General features: G+C 21.3%; 1 protein-coding gene across 1 annotated transcript in view; it reads left to right on the forward strand.

Annotated features, from left to right (window-relative positions):
* LOC129606636 (nephrin) overlaps nt 1-22,071 on the forward strand; it is a 504,217-nt gene that overhangs the window by 231,320 nt on the left and 250,826 nt on the right. The window contains exon 3 of the mRNA XM_055517050.1: nt 19,663-19,815. Coding sequence (XP_055373025.1) covers nt 19,663-19,815 — 153 coding nt within the window. The remainder of the gene's footprint in view (nt 1-19,662; nt 19,816-22,071) is intronic.

Genomic DNA, 22,071 nt, shown 5'->3' on the forward strand with positions numbered 1-22,071 from the left:
GTTGATCTAGAATAAGTTAAATGTCAGCCCATTAACTATAGCATTAACATATTGTATTTTTTAATAGTAAGTACAAAGAATATAAAAAAAATCGTGTCTGATGTACAGAGTATACCTCAAATTAGTAAAGGAAATCTTTACTATATAAAATGAGAAAAAATGCTCGTTTAAATTTATAAATTATTAAATTTATTGAATTAAAATGCAGAATAAAAGATGGTAAAATACGAATATAATTAGACAATTACATAAATAGTCAATCCACAATTTAAAATGATTAGTCAATGGGCATTGAAATTAACAAGTAATTTCGAGAGTTTATACAATTTTAATTTCCAATCTCTACCTTAGAAATATTATTACATGTATGAGTACTATCTGTTACTTGTGTAAACACGAAGAATGTGTATTTTATGAGTATTCTATATAGAATAAGGTGTACAACCACAATATTACAGAATTACAAATTCCAGAGTGGAAATTTTATGCCTGTACACTTGTAAATCATCATCAAATACTGAAGAAATAGCTACTGGTTTATAAATTTTTAATATAATTTTTTTTTTCAAACATCATGTACTCATTTCTATCAATTTGTACTAATTTATCTGGTATAAGGTAGAATAAGGTAAACTGGGAAAACTATTAAAATAAATAAATGAAGGAAAAAAAAATCCTGAAATTACGTTAATTTTATCTATCAGTTAAAAATCAACTTAACAATCATCTCATATTTTAAAAGCATTCTCTAGCTCCATAAAATATACTGAAACAATGCTAACCACGTTTTAATATTTTTGTTGCAATATTATGCAGTACATAAGATGTCTTGTAAAAAAATATTGGACTTTTTGTTCTTCTTTACATCTCTTCACTCTTTCTTAATTTTCATTTTAATGGAAAACTAATACCCATTAAAAAAAAATTCATTAAATTCCTTATCCTTCTTGTCCTTCAGTTTTATTATTAGTATAATAAAAAGAGAAATAATGTAAGTACAATAAAAAAATGTTAAATGTTTTTATTGCAATTTTAACGTAAAATGTGAAAAATTAAAAGTGAAAAAATAATAGTAGCCAGCAACCAGCAGTAAAAGAATGAGAACCATAAAAATTAAAGAAAAATAACTTTATACCGTTATTGCATTTATAAGAAAAATTTCTTTTCTCACAATTCCCTTAAATTAGTTGGAAAATTTTTATTTTTGTTTTTCACTTCACATTCTTGCGTAACTACTCAATGTTATTTTAAATATTTTCTTTTCCTTTTGTACAATTTTAAGCTGACCATCTGAATTGTAGTTAAATTAAAAAAAAAAATAAATAAATGATAATGTGAATTGAAAATCTTTAAGAGAAATAACAGATCTGTTAGAGTTACTCTGTAAAAATTATTCTTGAATTTTATTTATTCAACATATTTTTTGCCACAAAACGTTTGAAATATTAGATACTGTTTTAAATTATTAAAAAAATTCTTAGAAAATTTTGTAAAACCCAAAATATAATATCAATAAAATACCTTCACATATATTTGCTAGTTGATCCTATAACAGTGTTATTATATAACAATCTCACAAATTCTAAAACTGTAGTACAAACAATAATCACATTTAATATTATAACAATGGCAATTGTTATACAAGAAATATGGAAGCAACTAACGCTGTCAAAATATAAGAAAATTTCAATTTTAATAAAACCATGTGCTGATTCTGTGGACTTATATCTGCCAATATAATCAGTTTTGTAATATATAAACGAGTGCTTGGTAAATTTACGCTTTCAAATTTATCTGATTAACCTGTTAATGTACGACATAATCTCTTAACAGGTTAAAATTAACATTGAAAATATTTTTTTAATTTTCTAATACTCGCATTATTATAAAAAATGCTATAAATTTTCGCTATCTTCACTGTTCAATTTTTAATATTTTATTTAAAACAACAAAATGTTATTAATTTGTAATTTTGTAAAGTTCGCAGGAGATAAGACAAACCAATTGAATAATTTGAAAAATAAAAAGTTGAAAAACTAAGAAAATTATCGTTAATTTTAATTTTATTAAGTATACTAATTCATAATTTCCTAGGAATTATTTAAGATTGAAAAATTGAAGAGAATAGTGTTAAAACAAAAAACTTTTTGTTTTCAATTGCTTTCAATAGTTGTGGAAGTTCTCCTGAAATGGAAAAATTCTCATTTATTTTTTTCTTGTTCATAATTTTCTTTTTGTTCCTTTTTGTTCTAAAACTGTTTTCACATCCTTTTCTTAAAAATATTTTATTTTTTCTTTACGCTTATCTTACCTATTTTTCTGAAATCATTAATTATTCCAATGTCCGTTTTTAACAAAGTTCAATGATTTTTGTACTACTTCTTATATTCAAGTAATTTTTTGACCCCATAATACTAACTCACTTTTTTCGAACTTTCGTTATTCCCAAAATTAGTAGGTATTATCTTATGTAAAATTTTTAACTGAATCCGAATTCTATTTAGGCTAAACTTGTAATTTTACATTTTCTTAACTTTAATATAATTTTTTAAGTTGCAGCGCACTCTTATATAATTTATTATTATCCTTACGTTAATGCACAGGTTTTTGAAGAAATCATAAAATTTTTCCGCATTATATGAGTAGAATCTTATAGTTGTTCTTATCAATTTTCATATTTTCCCATTTTTATCCACATTTTTTTTTTTTTGCTTTCACATCGGTGAAAAAAAGAAATGAGGCTGGAAAAAAGTATTCATAAACAAAAGTGAATAAAAAAAATTAAAATAGTTTTGATGATTGAGTTCTAATAAAAAGAATACACCATTCCTTGAATTTTTTTAAGCAAGAAATTCCAGGTAATATCATTTCCTAGTTATGAAATTTTTCTGCTTATTTATTTTACGTTTTCCTTTTTTCTTCTACTCCTTTCATTTATTTTATATACCTGTTCTTATTTAGTTTTTCATTTTAAATAACAGTAGTTTGAATAAGTAAGGTAATTGAAAATTGTATAATAGGTAGTTAAAATAAATTTTATATTATTATATAGTCTCATATATCCTTTATATATATTAGACATTTTTTTTTATGTATCTACATTTATGCAATAAAATAGTTTATTTAAAAAGAAAAGTTAATGGTTAATTCTATTCCTCATGCTTTTTTTCCCCCCATTTTTTTTTATTGCTGTATAATCAATTTAAATATTATGTATACTTATAATTATATATATAATTTTTTATATAGGCAACACTTATGTATTTTATAGAATATTATAAAATTTTAATATTCAGTAAAATCTTTCATAATATTTTATGTGTGAATGAAAATAGTGTAAAAAAGTTATTCAGGATATTTGAATGTTTTTCAAGGAAATTCAATGGTATCCTGATAAAAAATTTGTTTTAAAAGAATTTTACGAGATTTTCAATTTTAATATGTATTTGTATATATGTGTACATATATATGTTTATGTATTTATAATTTTAACGTTATTAAACTTTTGAAAATTTATTCTATCACTTTTATGGTTGATTGTATGTGCGAATGAAAAATAAATAAAATTTCACGAAAACTAAATTTTTTTTTTTTGTTGGATTAACCAATGTACCAACTGTTGTTATACGAATATTATGTATACATGTGCATTTATGTGTGTGAATACGCGTGAAAGATGTATTTGAAACATATGGTTAAAACAATTACTGAAACAATTTTTCTGTTTTTTTTATGTTGTTCGGTTTCATTTGTCAGTTTTTTGCTCACTTTCACATATATTTAAATGATTATATCCTTTCGGAGAAAAAAATTATAAAACTTCTAAATTAAAGATTCTTCTTCATTTGGTTTCCGCATAATTTATATTGAAAATTAAATGAATGACGGATTTTAATTAAAAAATAATTTTAATTTTTTAGTTTTTTAATTGTGTTTTCGGTTTCGAGTGTTTTGTTTTTTTTTTTAAAATAAAGAAAAAATTTTAAATTTTAAGGAAATTTGGTTTAAAATTTTAAATAAAATTTTTATGATTTTTTCTATTAAAAAAAAAGTGATAAAAAAAATTATTTTTAGTTTAGCCCGAAGGTATGCAATTTTTTTAAAAGTTGCATAATATTGTTAATTTTTTATGTAATAGCTCGCAGCACAGAAGAAAGTTTTTAATTTGATGTACTTATTTCGAATATGTTCTTATTTCGAAAGTCGTATAAAATTCCTGATAAAAGTCAAACTCCTTTCAAGATAAATTTAAATTCCTTTTAATTATCCGTAATTAGTTATATTTTTTTTTTGTCATTTGAGAAGATTGAGAAGATTGCTACTTGCACATATTTTATATATGTAGATGAGCAAAATTGGAAGGTGATTTTCAAATTAAATTTTCAATTCCAATTCGAGTTATTTGAATTTTTATTGAAGGCTAGATAAATTTGTGTAATAACGGAGAATTGGAATATTTTGTTCCAGTCTCAACCGAAAATTATTTTTCAAGTTTTCATTTTAATTTTTTATTTAAAACACAAAAGATTACCTCAATTTTTATATATAAGACAATAATTTTTAAATTTAAATTTCAAAAAACTATTAGAATAAAATTTTGCATATCAAACACACGAACCTATTATCCTTGAAAATTGAAAAAAAAATTAATCAACATATCACGTAAGTACATGAAGAGTTTTTGGTCTTTATTTCTTTTCAAGATTTTTATATTTTTCTGTAATCAAGTTTTCACATGAATACTTTCTAAAAATATTTTCTTCAAGGATCTTATATTTAAATTTAAACTTATTCGTTTTCCTTTTTTATTCTTAACATAATTGAAATAAAAGCAATCACTATTAGTTTATAGTCTTTTTTATAAAATAGAAGCTGGATACAAAAATAATAATTTTTTTTTATTTTTTATCCCACGTGAGTATAATACGTACGTATATACCCTAAAAGTATGCAAACATATGTTTAAAAAATTATGCAAGTAAATTTATTAAGAAAAATTATATAAAATGAGAAAATCACATATGGGAAAAAGAGTTACATGCAAGGAAATTTTTACCCCTTCAATAGATTTCTGTACAATTAACAGAAACATTTCAACATATGTTCAAATAATTCAGGTAATAAATCATAAAGTGATCTAACGATATAAAATGAGATGAATACAAGAAAATTCAATTTCTTTATGTCTAGCTATAAAAGCAAAAAAAAAATTTTTTTTTCTCATGAAAAGTTTTTTTCCTATGTGTTTATTTTTTGTAGGCCGTTTACAAAATTTTAAAATAAATTTGATTAATGTAATTGTGCTTGCTGCTTCATACCAAAGGGAAGTTACTTTTTCATTTTTTCAGGATATTAAACCTGAAATTAGTTTGATTTTCAAATTCTGATCCAGTTCATTGCTTTTAATATGCATTTTCATTTAAATAATAGAGATTACATAGTAATCAAACAAATGCATTAAAATACAAATTGAAATTTGGTTTCTTCTCAAGTGCATGCTGATAACATAGAGAAACATTATACTCTTATATTACATTTATTAAGAAAAATAATATAGAGAAAAATATTTTTAAGAACTTATCAATAATACTACGTTACCATAGTTTTATTAATGTAAAATATTATAGTACATAAGGTATACATAATATACATAAATAGCAATTGTACGGTAAACTCTTTTCATCAACCATCATCATAAATCATTTATCTCTTCTCTAGATTATATGAATACGCGATGTACACAAACATATTCAATTTATGATATGCATATTATACCAAAAGAATATATGAGATTATTATATATATATTCTATAATAAGGATATTTGAACCATACTTCTTCACGTGTTAGCATATAATATATAATATTTTGTTAGATAGAATCAAAGAGATAGGTAGAGAGAGAGAGAACATAAATATACACATTTATAGAAAAAAAAAAAAAAGATTATATAAGAAAACTGTTATTAATATTCTTGCATTATAAATGTAAACGGAAACAAAATTTATGATCTTTTGCTTTGGTTATCCTTTATAACATGGCATAAGAAAAATTAAATTGGCAAATATTAGCATTCTCGAATTAAATTTTTTTTTTTTTGGTTTTTTGTTTCTCCATGGTTTACTTGTTTTACTTGGTATACTTGTTTTTTCTTCTTTTTTTGTTTTTCTATGTTATTGAATGATCTATAATGATAATAGACTTATAACATATGGTATGATATCCATGCAAAACAGGATAACAAGTATACGAATAATATGTTTGTTTTTTTTCTCTATATAACCAGCTTAAAGCTAATGTATACATTCATATTATGTACATATGATATGTTATGTAATGTATCCTGTTCTTTTCTAGTTCAATGATTCTACCTTGATATAGTCAATTCATTCATCCATTTGAATAAACTTTATATGCATTTAATATTGTATAATGTAAAAGATAGCGGGCTCTTGGTGTGCTCAATATATTATATATATATATATAATATATCTATAATAGTGTAGTGGCAGCAGTCAAGAAGATGATGATGAAAAGTCAATTTTTCTTAAACATTATTCAAAGTTATGGATGATTTCATTTTTTGACGTTAAATTACAGTGAAAGAACAAAAAATATGCATATATGTGTATAACTATTTTTTTTTTCTATTCTCTCGATTTTTTCTACATAATACTATTATATCCATTATAATCCTTTTTGGAACAAAGAAATCCAAAGAGAAAAATAAAATAAAAGAACAAGGAATGCAATGAAAATTATGATTTGCCTTTTTTGTTTCTGTTTTTCTTTTTTTTTGAAATTTCAATGTCTTTTTCTTTTAAAGTTTTCCGAATGGAAAAGAAAAATGTATTGCAAACTGTTGAAACAATAGAATTGATTTTCCAAATTTTTCAATTTTTTTTTTGTTCAACTTCAATTTAGGTTTCAATTCAAGCAGAATAACTTATTCAATATGATATCCTTTGACGATTCATTTTCGTTTTATCATTTTTTTGTTTTGTTCTAAAATATTTAAAAAAAAAAATTTCTTTAAAAAAATTTCTTATTATGCTTTGTTGCATCTTTAAGTTATTTTTGTCTTAAAATTTTTCTATTCATACATAAAATATTTTTGGTCTTAATGTAAAATTACGATAAACTGAAATTTATTGTATGCATTTACAAGGATAATAGTTGAAATGATTCCGTTTTCTCTTTTTTTTTTTCTTTTAAAAAACTAAAATTGAATACCTACTTTTTTTTTATATTGCTCATATTATTAAAAAATTATATTGAAGCATATTGTTAGAAACATTTTGTTGGAAATAAAACATTTTTTTTCTAAATTCGGATAATTTTCACATAGTGGATAATTTTTTTTCCTTATTTTGAAAATAAAAGTAAGATTCTTCAAAAGAATGTGCAAAAAAAAACAGGAAATTTTTTTTTCCTTTTATATTTTAAGTTCGTCTTCAAGTAATTTGGATGGTCATAAGAGAAATTTTTTACATGAAAGTAAATTCAAATAAAAAATTATTTTCAGTTGCATAACATAAAATATAAGTGCGATGTGAATGTTAGAAAACGCACTGTGTACACTTGAATGCAATTATTGTTATGTTTTTAAAATACAAAATATAAAATTAAATTACTTTAGAGCTAGTATTATCTGAAATGAGTACCTAGCTATAATTTTTATTTACCTTAATATGCATTTAAAAAATTTTGTATACTTATAACAAAAAGAAATTGTAAACGTAGGTGAAAAACGTATATATACCCATATATGTATATAGATATGCATTAAATGAAGTGGATCTTGGTTAACATTAAATTTTGAATTAAAAGTTTTTGCGTTTTTTATTTTTCTTTTTTAGGTAAGAAGTAAACAACACCACACAACACTATTAATACACGAACAAGACTAAAATTAAATAAGACTTTTATTCTATTAGAAAAAAATTTTTGTTTAAAGAATGTGAAGAGACTATAGAAGAGATTAAATAAAATAAACACAAAGTTTAAGAGAAAAGATGTGTTAAGAGAAAAACCTTAAACTCTTGAAGTATGCATTTATTTATTATAAGTATATACAATAATGAAAATTATATTTTTTATATATATGTATATACATAAAACTAAAAATGAATTAAATTAAAAAGTGTTAAAAGTGAAAATTTTGCAATTAGAAAACTTGAAAATTATGAATTTTAACATTTTAAGAGATTTACTAAAAAGAAAAGAGTAATTACAGTTCGAAAAACAAAAACAACAAAAAACAAATAAAAAATTTTTTATGATTACTTTCTCTTCTTCATAAAACTATGAATAAAATAATTTAAAACTTGAAAATAGTTAATTAAATTACAATAAGTTTGTCTTTTGAAATAAAAATGACTTTATAAGATTTTCTTAGAAAAAATTTTAATATTTTTATCCTAAATTTTAATTTCTTACTTTTGAAATATCTAAAAATAACAGTAGTACTTTCATTAAGAAAATAATCTGATCCAAAAATAATAAAAATTTTCTATCATTTGTAAAAATATTTGTAAAATTTCTTAATCAATGAAATTTTAGAAAAGCTGTATGATATCGTACTGTGGCCTTACTATGTAATTTGATTTTTGTGACACGATTTTCGGATTTGCAGAAATAAAAAGGTAATACTATACAAATTGATTGGTACTACCTTATTATTTTTCCCAATATTGGAAGAAATACGAGTAGTAAGGTAGCACCGCTTAATTTGTACGCTGCTCCCTGTTCTTTCTAGCAAAGACGAAAATCGTAACACGAAAATCAAATTACATACAGTAAGGCTTCTGAACTGTTATACGAGAAATACAAAGCGTTTTAAAATTTAGATCAAATACGAATTTCAAAAATTTGTTGTAGGTAAAATAACATAATAAAATAGTGTTGTCATTATATTAAAGTTAATCGGAATTTTTATTCATATTTTCCCAAAATATTAATATTTTTATCCTTTTTCAAGAAAATAAATTTAAAATTAATTTTTACTTTGTAAAATATTTCTAAATCTTTATATTATTTTGTGATCATTGATATTTATTATTTTTGTGGAAATTGTTATTTGACCATAATTTCAAAGAAATTTCTCATATCTCTAAAGAATTTTGTATAGAAATTCAAAAAATTAATCAAAAATTGGTTCTTTTAATAAAATATATCTGCACTTATATGGATATTACTTATAGTACAATATAAAATAATTCAGAAATATTTTTAATATATTCGAAGAATTCAAATATAATATTCAAATGTAAATATAATTGTTTTTTTTTTTCTTCAAACAAATAATCCAAAAAAGAATTAATAATAGTCTTCTTTTATGTTTGCTATATATATGTGTGTATAGGTACAATAATAAATCTGTTATATCAAATTCATTTTGCTGTACTAGTAAATATTTAAAGTAATAAATTATACTTTACATTCATAAACAGTAAGAAAATTCTTTATTATTACTTTACTACTTTCTCTATATAATATAAAAATATGAAACCGGAAAATTCTTAAAAAATTTTTCAATGAGTTTCATTTTAATAAAATACTTCTTAAATCTTTGAACTCTATCTTTCTATCTACATATATATGTATGTCCATAAAAGTAATAAATTCAAAATTAAAAGTAATAATCCAATAACTATGGCAACATTATAAAAAATTAAAAAAAAAATTTTTTTCTATTATTTTTATCATAAGAACCAGATCATGACAATAATTATCTCAAAATATTTCCTCTTCATAACTCCTATGTATAAGTAGATATTTGTTATTTTTTTTTTTTACTGACTCTATTGCATCCAATAAGAAAGGTATTATAATTGTGCCGCATTTAAATCATTCACGTATTGAATTTTTGACAAAAAATATTCTACTCTGCAAAAATAGCTTAAGAAACACAAAGAAACTATTTTCAGCGTATCATGATCATTTGATACAATGCTGGACTTCTATTTTGCTTGAATCGATTTTATTAAGAACTTGAGTTTCTTTAAAAATGCACAATTGTTATACTCTTCCAAAGTTGATCGTTTAATCGATTCTCATCTTTGAATAATCGATTCTGAATCTTAATCAAGGACTACATTTATATTTTTGGGAAAATTTCAGATAAGGGCACTTTAAACTTCTTTCAAATTAGAACTAAATCATTAAATCTTCTTTTAATGTGGAACATTTTAACGTACGTATTACTTATGAGAAAATTATCAAAATTTCCAAATATTTTTCTGGAAACACAAAAATGTCTTCGATTTTGTTCTGACCACATCAAATTTTTCTTAAGTTTAAATTTTATAATTTTGCATTTTTCTTTTTTTTTTTGGGTTAACAAATTCTCTAGTAGATACTTCTCTGAAAAAAGAAGAGCAAAAAAAAATATTAATAAAAAATTATAATGAATATTTGAAAAAAAAAAATATTTTTTTTTTTGTTTTCCCATCTTCTCATTTTGTTTTTGTATTTTTCTGAAAAAATTTCAATTATATTTCTGTGTAAGTTAAAAATATTTCTAAGATCATTTTATAAGGATATTTTCTATTGATTTAATTTTACTGACCTCAAAAATTATTAAACTTAGTTCATTTTAAAATATAATCAAAATAAATAAAAAAATGAAAAATATTTCTCTTGAATAATTTTTATATTTCCAAGAAAAGTAACAGAGAAAAATAAATCTAATGTGGTCAGCACATAACCGATCGTAATTTGTATTGCTTATTTTATTGAAATTGCTTCAAAACTCAACCAGAATTTAAATATCAAATTTCCAGAAGCCCTATTAATTCTTTCCGTAGACATGATAAAAAATGTAAAATCGGCCGGAATCCGATTCGGTTTCCTGACTCTGATATTTCCAAAATATTAATTATTTTAATATCCACAATTTAAATATTAAATTTCCAGAAAATTCGTCACCTCACATATAAAATTTTAAACTCACATATAAAATTTCATCAAAACAGTTACGGTTCAGTTGAACTTAAAATACACGCGTTTACGAGAAATGTGTTCGACATTCGAAATTTGGTGCCATCGCATAATCTCATCTATTGTATGTAATGAGGTGGGTAAAAATAAATTTATGTATTTCATTGGGAGTAAAAAATTTTCTAAAGATAATTATTACAAATTTTTTTTTTTTACTCAAGATGATTTAATAATTAAGAATTGAATTTTTCCCAAAAGGATTCCCTTAAAAATTTTTACATAAATTTCATTATAATAAAATTTAATTATAGAAAATTATTCGTAGGTGATATTATTATTGCCCACAATTTAATAATAAAATATAAAAAGTGGTTTGGTACTTGAATTTATGGAATAATTAATTTTAATAATATTTTTTTTTTTATTAATTTTAATAATAATTAAAATTCTTGAATTTTCAAAATATAAAATTAATATTAATTTTATATTTTCTGAAAATTTTTTTAATTTATACGTATAGTTTTTGTTAAATTTTAAAATCAGAGTTTTTTAGATTCGAATTTTAAATTTATTCTTATAGTTGAAAGTTTATGCCACATGGTTTCTAATTTTACGAATACAGAACAAAAGAGTAATAATTTTCTAATTAAAAATTCTAAAAACAAAATTTTAATTAAAATGGAAATTATAGAGTAATAATTTACAAAAAAAAAAATTGTCAGAAAACGATCATCTTCATTTCATCATTTCTTTCAGATTCGTACCATGCATATCATAGTAAAATTTAAAATTTAAAAGTTTTAAGATGAAAATTATTATTCAAAAATTTGATAGGAAATGAGACCATAAAATACAACCTAATGATCAATTAAAACTAAATTTTTAAAAAAATTATTTTCTAAATTATACAAAGGTTTTGTTTTCCTAAAAGAAGAAATATTTGTTTATAAATGCCATACATAAAATTACCAAAATAATATTCAAAAAAAAAAATTTTACTCAAACTATAATAATCTATAAAATCATTTCTATATCTAAAAGTATATTCCATTCCTTACATAATGTGGTAAATTATTACATGTATACCATGCATTTTCCCCAAAATCTTTTAAGAAATATTATGTAAAATTAGTAAATGTATTTATTGTATGCGTTTATGAAAATTAATATTAAATGCAAATTATTTTCCTGAACTCGAACTTTTTTAATATTTTTCATACAAACATCCCTATATATATATATACATATTTTAAGTATACTGTATAGATATATTGAAAAATTAAAAGAACCTTTGAACAATTTGTGTTTTCTTTTAATTTTTATACCTTATAAAATTCTAAATTTATTTTCTTGTGCATTTATATGCCCAGAAGGTGAAACATATAGGAATATATTCACTATAGATACATACATAATTATGTACGCCTGAATGTATGTGTATGTGACAAAATGAACAGAAAAAATTATTTAGTATTCAAGCTGATTACAATTTGTAATGAAAAAAGTGAAGAAAACGCGAAGCATATGGAAAACTATTCATATTATATACTTTTCCGTCATAGTTATTCTTATTATATGAAAAATTTACTTACTTCTTAATTTCCCTGCAAACATTTTGCGTTTTTCTTTTTTTCTTTTTGCATTCTATTCTCTGTTGATTAAAATCCTTTTCAATGTAATTTTCCTATACACATTCCATATTATATTACTTATGTCTTTTCTTTAAAATAATTAACAAAAAAAAAAAAAAGAGATAAGATGAAAAAAAAAAAGAACCTTAAAGTCGAACGACACAACTTCCTGTTTTAAAATAATAGAGAAAAGAGACAAAAAAAAAACGAAATAAAAAGAATAATCTAAAAATAACATTAAGAGAATGGAATAGTTTGTAAAAGGAAAAATTTCAATGGATAAAATTTTTCCTAGGATTTATTTCGTTTCTTTTTTTTTTTTTAGTAAATGAATTGCGACATACATAAGGATTCTAAATTATTTACTAAGATTAACACAAAGAGAAATAGTCCTGCAGGAAAAATCTTCTGTTCTTTTAAATTATGTGCAGGTTATGTTCTATGTCTGCTTACTTAACATGATATGTAGTCACCAGCTATCTACGTTATACCTATGTATATGTACATTGATATATAGATGTACCAGCATGTGTATATAGGTATCTGCATTCAATTCAATCTTTTAAACTTTTATAATATTATAACCTGTAGAATTAATGGTGAATAAAGGAAGAGAAACTTTTAATAAAAGAAAATTTTTAAATTTTCTATGTTGTATTCTTTTTTTATTTTGTTTTGAGTTATTCTTCTGTTCTTTACGGTTCTTTACGACACTCGAATTATATCAACTTTTCTTTTGGTATTTTTCATATATTCTACACCTTATATTTTAATAGGTATCTGAAGTGGTGTATCTACATAGTTCTAAGAGTTTTAAAAAGAATAGTGGAAGAGAGGAGTCTTTTTTTTTAAATACATAGTTTAAAATTTATTTTTTAATGAATAGATAGTTAGCATACAAAGGTTTCTTATTATTTCTTTTACTCTGTTCCATTACAACAATTACAATGTGGTATACGGTTAAATAGAAAAATTAAATCATAGATGCTAAGATATTGAATGAAAAAAAAATTTATTTTTATTTAAAAATGTACGCAAAAATTCACAAACAAAATATTATTTAATACTTTAAGGATCATGAAGTCCTTTATTTTAGAAAGGCATACCTACATATAATTAGTATATGACATAATATTATAATAAGTGACTATATTATATTGCAAGTAATATTATAAGTAGGTTATTTTTTTGTTTTAAAAAATTTAGGTTAGGAAAATAATTTTGAAATGTGTATTTTAGCTTTTATATAGCTATGTAGAATGAATTCCAATTTGTATAACAGATGAAACAGTTTTTAATAGTAGAAAAATTTCGTTTTCATTCAATATCTACATACGTGTGTGTAGTTATAGCTCGTACAGGTGATTCATTTAGTAATTAGTATTCTCTTATTTACAATGAGTGTATGTGAATAAATGAATACGCCATAATTATTAATTACACTACACTAATATTAAAAGTAACCTTCAAAATTGAATATAAAATGTTCTAAGCTTATAATAACACTTCTATACATAATTATACAAATAAGAATATCAAAATGATGAAGACCTTTGCCAATAAAATTTAATTTCGTTAACTTTTTCTAAACAAAATGGTGCTAACCTATGCTAACTAATAAAAATTTTTATCAAAACAAAAAATTAAATTATAATTTTTAAAATAAAATTTAATTAATACAGATACTCGAAATTGTTATACATATACGAAATTTTTTTATATAACAAAAGAAAATAAAAATTTTTTTTATGAATATTGTGATTTTATATGTATATCTGTTATACAAATTTTATAAAGAACACTAATATAAAATTTTATAAAAAAAAAAAAATTATTCCTGCCAAAACCAAAAAAAAAAAATTTTTTGTGAGTTTCGAATTATAGATCATAATAAAAACCCTTTGAATACATTATAGGTACTACTTTTAATATTTCTTTTGTATTATTATGAAATTTTGTGTGTTAGAATAATGATTTTGCTTTTGTCTTATTTTTAGAAAGAAATTTTCAAACCTATATTAAAAATCAGTAGGTATAAAATGTATATGCATAAATACTTGTATATATGTATAATATATAATATGAGCACATAACATGGAAATGAGCCCTTTTTTCTAAAGTAATTATATTTTATAAAGTTTTCCAGAATATTTTACAAAAATAAAATTTTCTTTTCATATTGTACAATATTCAGATATAAATTGCTATTATTCTTTCATATTGTGTATATGTATTATACCGATTTTATCTGTTATATTTATCTAATATACTGAACGTATACATGTTATATAAATTTATAATATGTATATTTCTGTATATATGCAAAATAATATGAACTAACAATATGCATCATTATCATACTTTGAATATAACAAAAAAAAAAAAAAGGATATAACAAAAAAATTAAGCAACTTTGGGAAGGAAACATTGATATATTTTGGAAAGCATTATATTTGTATGTAGACTCATTATAATGTTGAGAATTATAGAGAAAATTTATATATATATATTTTTTTTTCTTAGAAAAATTATAATTTTTTTCTAAAGAGCACTTGTGAATTTAAATACAAATTTTTTATAATGTTGACTACATATATTGAGTGTAAACGTATACATACACACATATATGTATATAAATAGTGAAAGGATATAAAAGTTTTATTGTCTAAATTGAAATTATCTCAATATATAAAAGTTTTTTTTTTTTGCAAAAATTTTTTCATTATGATCCTATAATAAATACTAAGTACTAAGTACTAAATTTTTTTGTCACTTATATCATTCGAATTAATGTTTTGTGAAAAGAAGAAAAAAAAGAGAAAAATGAAAAAAAAAAAAAAAAAAATATTATATCCATATTTTGGTGACACAAAAGTATTAATTGTTTTAAGGAAATCTTTCTATTACAAAGGATCATTTAAATGTTATTATGAAAAATTTTGAATACTTAAACTTATATAATGAATATAGAATATAGAATTGCCAATTATAATTTGAATAGGTACTCTATTTTTATCGTATAATATAAAGTATTGGATTTTTTTTTTATGAAATTTTATTTTTCGCACAAAAATTATATTTATTATTAAATTAATTAAAAAAAAACAATAAAGTATAATACTCGTAGAGAGTAATTTAAGAAAATTTTCAATAGATTAGTTTTGGTTAGTAAGATGGAAAATTAATTTTTTTGAAAAAATTTTAATTAAATAGAATTTTTAACGTTCTTGATTATACGCAATATAAATATATATTATTGTTGTGTATATAACATCAGTACTATTTGGAGTGTTCGCTAAACATATTCGTAAATATAACAGTTCAAAAGAAATTCTGTGCAAGTACTTTAAAGTGTCTGTTATTTGGCTTATTAGTAAAAGGAACGCTAACATGTGTAGAGCATAAATAAATGTGCATAACTTCTAGCCTAAGGTATTTCTTTTTATGTAGGCTAGGGAAATCAAGAGTTATAAGCAGATAGGATGCCATCTGTTTAGAGTATTATATGACCTTAAGGAAGACTATATTAATTGTTCTTGCATATATTATTATATATGTATATATTGTGTGGTTATAAGAAAAAAAGTGTACTACTTTATAGGAGTGCTATTGCAATGAGTCTTCAGCGAGCACGTTTAATAACTTTATACAAAAATTCCTATACATATACAAATCATTAATATAATACAAATATAAAAAAAATTTGAAACCAAATTGAATTTTTGGAAAGGCTTATTATAATTTTAATTTTTTTGAAAAACCATTGGACATACATAGTAATTTTATAATATTTATATTATTAGTTATATACAATTATATAATGATGATACTAAAAATAGGTAACCTCCCATTTTGTTTTAAGAATTCTATGGTAATGACATTATGAATTTTGAATTATTAATAAAAATTATAAGTATTTTATTATAATATTTTTGGCCAAAACTTTAAGAAGTGGCAATAAAGAAAATTTTTAAATATTATATAAAATTTTAATAAATAACTATTATATAATTTGTTCATTATTTTGAATTCAAACAATTGGCAATATAACAGAAACGAATTTAATTTAATAAGTGAAATTTTATAATTTGGTTTTTTTTTTCTTTTAACTACAAATTTGTATAATATGAGTTGCAGTGCATCTTTATGAAATTTTTCATTAAAGTGCTATTCTAAAATTAAACTCTAGACCAAATTGTTTGAAATATAATCAAGTCAAAAAAAATTTCTGTATATACAAGGGACGCTATATGATATTTCATCAAATTTTTTCAAAGCGAAAATCTTCCATATTTTAAATAGAGACCTAAAACTACAATATTCTTATTTTGAGGCTCAAATTCAAGTGTGATATATTCAGCTGAATAATATTTAAATATTATGAATTAAATTTAATGAAATATATTTTATTTATTCTAAATAAAAATTATAGAAATTTGTATTCATTTCTTTAAATTCAATTTAATAAAATTTGTTTTAAATTTCACGTTAATTTTTTTGCGTCTGTTCATACCGTAAATTTTCATAATAAAGGAAAAAAAAAATTTTTTTCAAATTTTTCATTTTAAAATTATTCTTTTAAATTATCTTTTAACGAAAATGAATTTTTTTGTTTTATACTTTTGTCACTTTAATTTCGTATCACGATTCACATTGTTTGTTAGAAAGTAAGCTAGCGCTATCATAAAGATCACACCTTTAATAATAAAAGCATTAAAATAATTTTTTTATTTTTTCATTTTTTTTTTTATTTTTGTTTTTTTTTTCTTCTTGTTTTGTAATGACATCAGTCAAGGTTATCTGCAGATTTTGCATTTTCTTTTATATATATATATATATATATATATGTATTTTAATAAGTATTTTATGTATAACAGCTACATAAAATATTTTGAAAGATTAAAAGTCAGCTGGGTAATTCCATAAATATCCAATTAAAATTCTTTGTTTCATAATGTTTTATAAAATTTTTTATTATTAAATTTTCCATAAGCGTTAAAAGAATTTTCTTCAATTTTTTTTTTTTTTTTGCAATTTGAAATCATTCAGAGCATTGGTGGGAGGTATGAGATTTATATATGTACATATAAATATGTATGATAAAACCCGATTATATTAACTTTACTTTATCTTATCCTATTGTCATCCATTTTGTATTTTATTATTATAATTTTTTTTTTCCATGTTTCTTTAATTTTTTTTTTTTTTAATAATTTATTAACTTCATGAACATTTGTCACAATGTATTATTTATGCTGAATTAAATAAATAATATTTTCTATTCAGATAAAAAATAATATTATAAAAGAAAGAGAAAGAGTGAGATATATCAGAAAGAGAGAGACAGAGAAAATGATAAAGAAGAAAAAAAAAATTGGTTTTGTTTTATTTATTTATTTCTTCATATTTTTAAATTGAATACTAAAATAAGATTATATGTAGAGTATGAAGTAGAATATGTATATAAAAGAAAGTAGAGTGTGAAAGAGAAGAATATAAAAATTTTATATATAAAATTTTAATATTAAAATTTAAAAAATACAATTTTTTTTTTCTCTTTCACTATTTTTGTTATTTTTTTTTGTTTTTCATTCTTTGGTATTTTTCTCAATCCATTGAACTTTTAAACCAGCTTTTCTATCTAACTGTATATTATTATAATAATATTATACTATAATATAACTGTTATACATGCCATATAACAAAAAAAAATACTCAAATTTTATACTTATGTGTATAACAAAATAAACCTACAAAGATAATGTACGCACATAATATGTTTGTATAAATGTTTGTAATATGTGCTAAAATAAATTCGTGATCTGCCTGTTGTTATCCTCTCATTTTTATTTGTCATCCTTTTAAAAATGATTTATCAAAGGATTTTTAACAGTAAAATATTTTATTTTATTATGAGTTTTTTTTTTATTTTATTTTCTTTTTTAATTTTTTTATTTTTCCCTATATATATGAGAGGGTATATAAATGTAGATCTTATTCTAAACATAAGAAACAAAACGGATCTTTAATTTTTGTTTTGAATTATTTTTTTTGTTTTTGTTTCTAAAAATTCTATAGGAGTGAAAAGGAAGAAGTATATATAAAAAAAAGTATAAAAAACTTAAAAGAAAAACACAAAATATAGAAAAATGATATAAAGCCTTCTTTTTTAAATGGAGTGTAAATATGCATAATAAGGTGGTGAAGTCTCGGTATAAAATGCTTCCAAAACATAATAATTTCAAATATAAGTGTGGGGTTTCGTCTTTTATTTATATGACTATTCTCTGTACAGAATTTTATTTACCTACATATTTCTGGACTAAATTTGTTTTTGAAACAGCAATTTTTCAAATTTCTATGAAATATTATTTGATCATGCCCAATTATGATGTATATTATAATAAATGTTATACTGCAATCTATTTTTAATGCTCATGATCAGGATAATCATGAATAAAATCCGCATTTCAACAACCCTAAATATTGTCAATTAATGGGAATTTAAAGACTCGAATGGGGCTGAGCAAATTATAAAACTTATTATTAAAAATATCATATTTTATTTACTCGGAAAATTTTGTTTTGTCTTGGTCTAAATAATTTTCATACAGAGAATTCACTGTATTTTTTATATTTTAAGCAGTTTAAAATAAAAAAAATGTAAAAGATCGCATTATACCGTAAAATTATAAATTTTATTTTATATACAATAAGTCAATGTGTATATGCGTATATAGAAAAGATGTTTTATACATCATACATGCATATAAAATTTATATTTGAAAATATTTTTTAAGGTTTTTGTTTTGAATAATTAAATATGTTTTTTTATTTTTATAATATTCTTTTATTTCAAAATCATAAGATGCCCTATATGTACATTATATGTGCATATGTATATGGTACATAATTATACTATGTATGCTTTGTATGGATGTACATTCTTGTACCCAAGTACTTACATACATATATACATGAATATCATGCTTGCAATTTTAAAAAAAAAGAAAATATTTTTTTATTTTTATTCAATATTTATGTATATTCTTTATTTTTAATTTTGTTTTTTCTTATATTTTCTTTAATAGCGCCGCCATCATCAATTGAAATTCAAGGATATCAACACAATTCAAAAGTTGAAGTGACTGAAAATAAGGATTTAACTTTAACGTGTATTGTATCGAATGCAAAACCAGCTGCACAAATTGTATGGTATCGTGGAAATGTTGAATATAAACCAGGTAAAGATTTTAATGTACCTACATATATATATATATTTGTTTTTATGTTTATTTATTATAATTATGTTATTGTAATGGTATTTAAAAATTCTTTTGCATTTTATACAGTGTGTTCTTATAATATTATAATTTATTTACATAGAGTAAAACATAAAAAATATTATGTTAATTTAAATAGTTATTCAAAAAAGATAAATTTTATATCACTTGTATAATTACCTTGTCTAATGAATTAATAAAATTAATCCTAATCTAGCGTTCGAGTAATATTTCAGTCATTTTGAAATGAAAAATGTTATAATTTGGAATGTATTTGGTTTATTTCATCAAATTTTACGAGGGTTAAAGTTTCTCTTACAAATCTAGTTGAAACAAAATTTTATGAAATTCTTATGAAGATTTTAAAGTCCAAAAATCATGCATCAATTCAAGACACATTTAAAAATTGTCCATTAATGCATTAGAAAATTCTGATTACATAAATGTGAATGTCTCAATTTTGATTGTTCTACTTTAAATTCTCTAATATGCTTGTTCCGGTAAATATTTTCATAAGCGTCTGGTAACTCAATTTTTCTAATATAATTTATGATTGGAAATAATATTGTGAATCTCGGATATTAATTGTGTTTTACATAATTTTTCTAAAATATTTCATACAGTAATTTTTGCTATTAAACGCTTTGTAAGCAATCTGTATAAAAAATGTTATTTGTACATAATATCACATGTATATTATTTAAAACACTTTATACTCGTAAAATGTATGTCAAAATTTAAATGAAAAGATTTCAAATATATACATATATACGAGTATTCTGTTATTATTTTTAAAGTAGTTTATGAATTATATGAATATTAAGGAACTACAATATTTTAAAGCATAAAAATAATAATAAAAGTAAATATTATGGAAACAATGAAAATCAAAATGAAAACTGGAATGTTTTTATCTTAAGGTTCATGAAAATTAGGATTTAAAAATAAAAGTATAAAAATTATAATTTTCTACCCTTCTTGTTTTGTTATTTTATTTCATTTTTTTATTGTTTGTTTATGTATTTATTTTTCTTTATTTTGTATTTTAAATACTTACTTACCCCATTTAGAAAATAGGATATTTTTTCTCTTATAAAATATAAAATAATGCATTTACGATAATATGTAACAGATATACGTACATAATATTATGTACTTACCTATGTATAACAAAAAAATATGTATACTTTGTACTTGTAACATTTTTTTTTTATTTCTTGAATAAAAATGCATTTAGTATATGCAATCCTTGTTAGTAATCCTTGTTAATATTTATATATATTTACAGTAATAATTTATTTATATAAAACTTTAATTTAGAGCAATAAAAATCGGTAAAATGTTAGGTCCAATACAATGATAGAATTTTGAAAAAAAAACTCATATATATACAAATAGAGAAAATAGAAAAACAAATTCTATATGGATATTTGTTATTTCATTCTTTCTTCAGTATATTTGAGAGAGTTTTAGAAGAGTTGGGAGTATTAGAATCTTCATGTTGAAAAAAACGTAATTCCTATACGTATAAAATATAACATAGGTATAGAAATTTTGTTTTATAATATTGAACTTTAATAAGGTTTTTGATTTCAAAAATTTTAGTATGTCTTGTTGGGCAATATAATATCTGAACCTGATACAATATTATTTAACTTTTATATTCAATATTTTTTTTATAAATAAATATGGATATTATTTTATTTCAACTATATATTATGTAAAACAAATAAATTTTTAAACTTAAAATTAATTGAACTTGGAATTTAAAATTTATTTTTATTTATTTTTAATTCATTCATATTTCGAAATCTCCCTACAATTCAATTTTAATTAAGTTAATTTATTTTTTTTTTCTATATTGATTATTTCAGAATTTCTATTAAAATAATAATTCCAAATATTTTTCGTAAAAGCAAAAATATACTGGCATTTCTTGTTATAATACATGAGATTTCATAGTTAGTTTTACTCAAAATAGCTTTATCAAATTTTATGAAAAATTTATAATACAAAAAGTATAAGAATTTTTTTTAGAAATTTATAATAGTCTCTTTGAAATTCTCATTTTGAAAATATAATAATGAATAATTTTGTAGTATTTAAATTCAAAAATAGAAAGCTATTGGCAATTTCAAAATTTAAAATATTTTTAATGCAACATTTTTAAAAATTAATTTTTTTTTAAAGAAAAATGACGATTTTATAATATTATAG

This window comes from Condylostylus longicornis, unplaced genomic scaffold (assembly GCF_029603195.1).
Source record: "Condylostylus longicornis isolate FDR11 unplaced genomic scaffold, ASM2960319v2 ptg000020l, whole genome shotgun sequence".
In the NCBI taxonomy this organism is placed as follows: Eukaryota; Metazoa; Arthropoda; class Insecta; order Diptera; family Dolichopodidae; genus Condylostylus; species Condylostylus longicornis.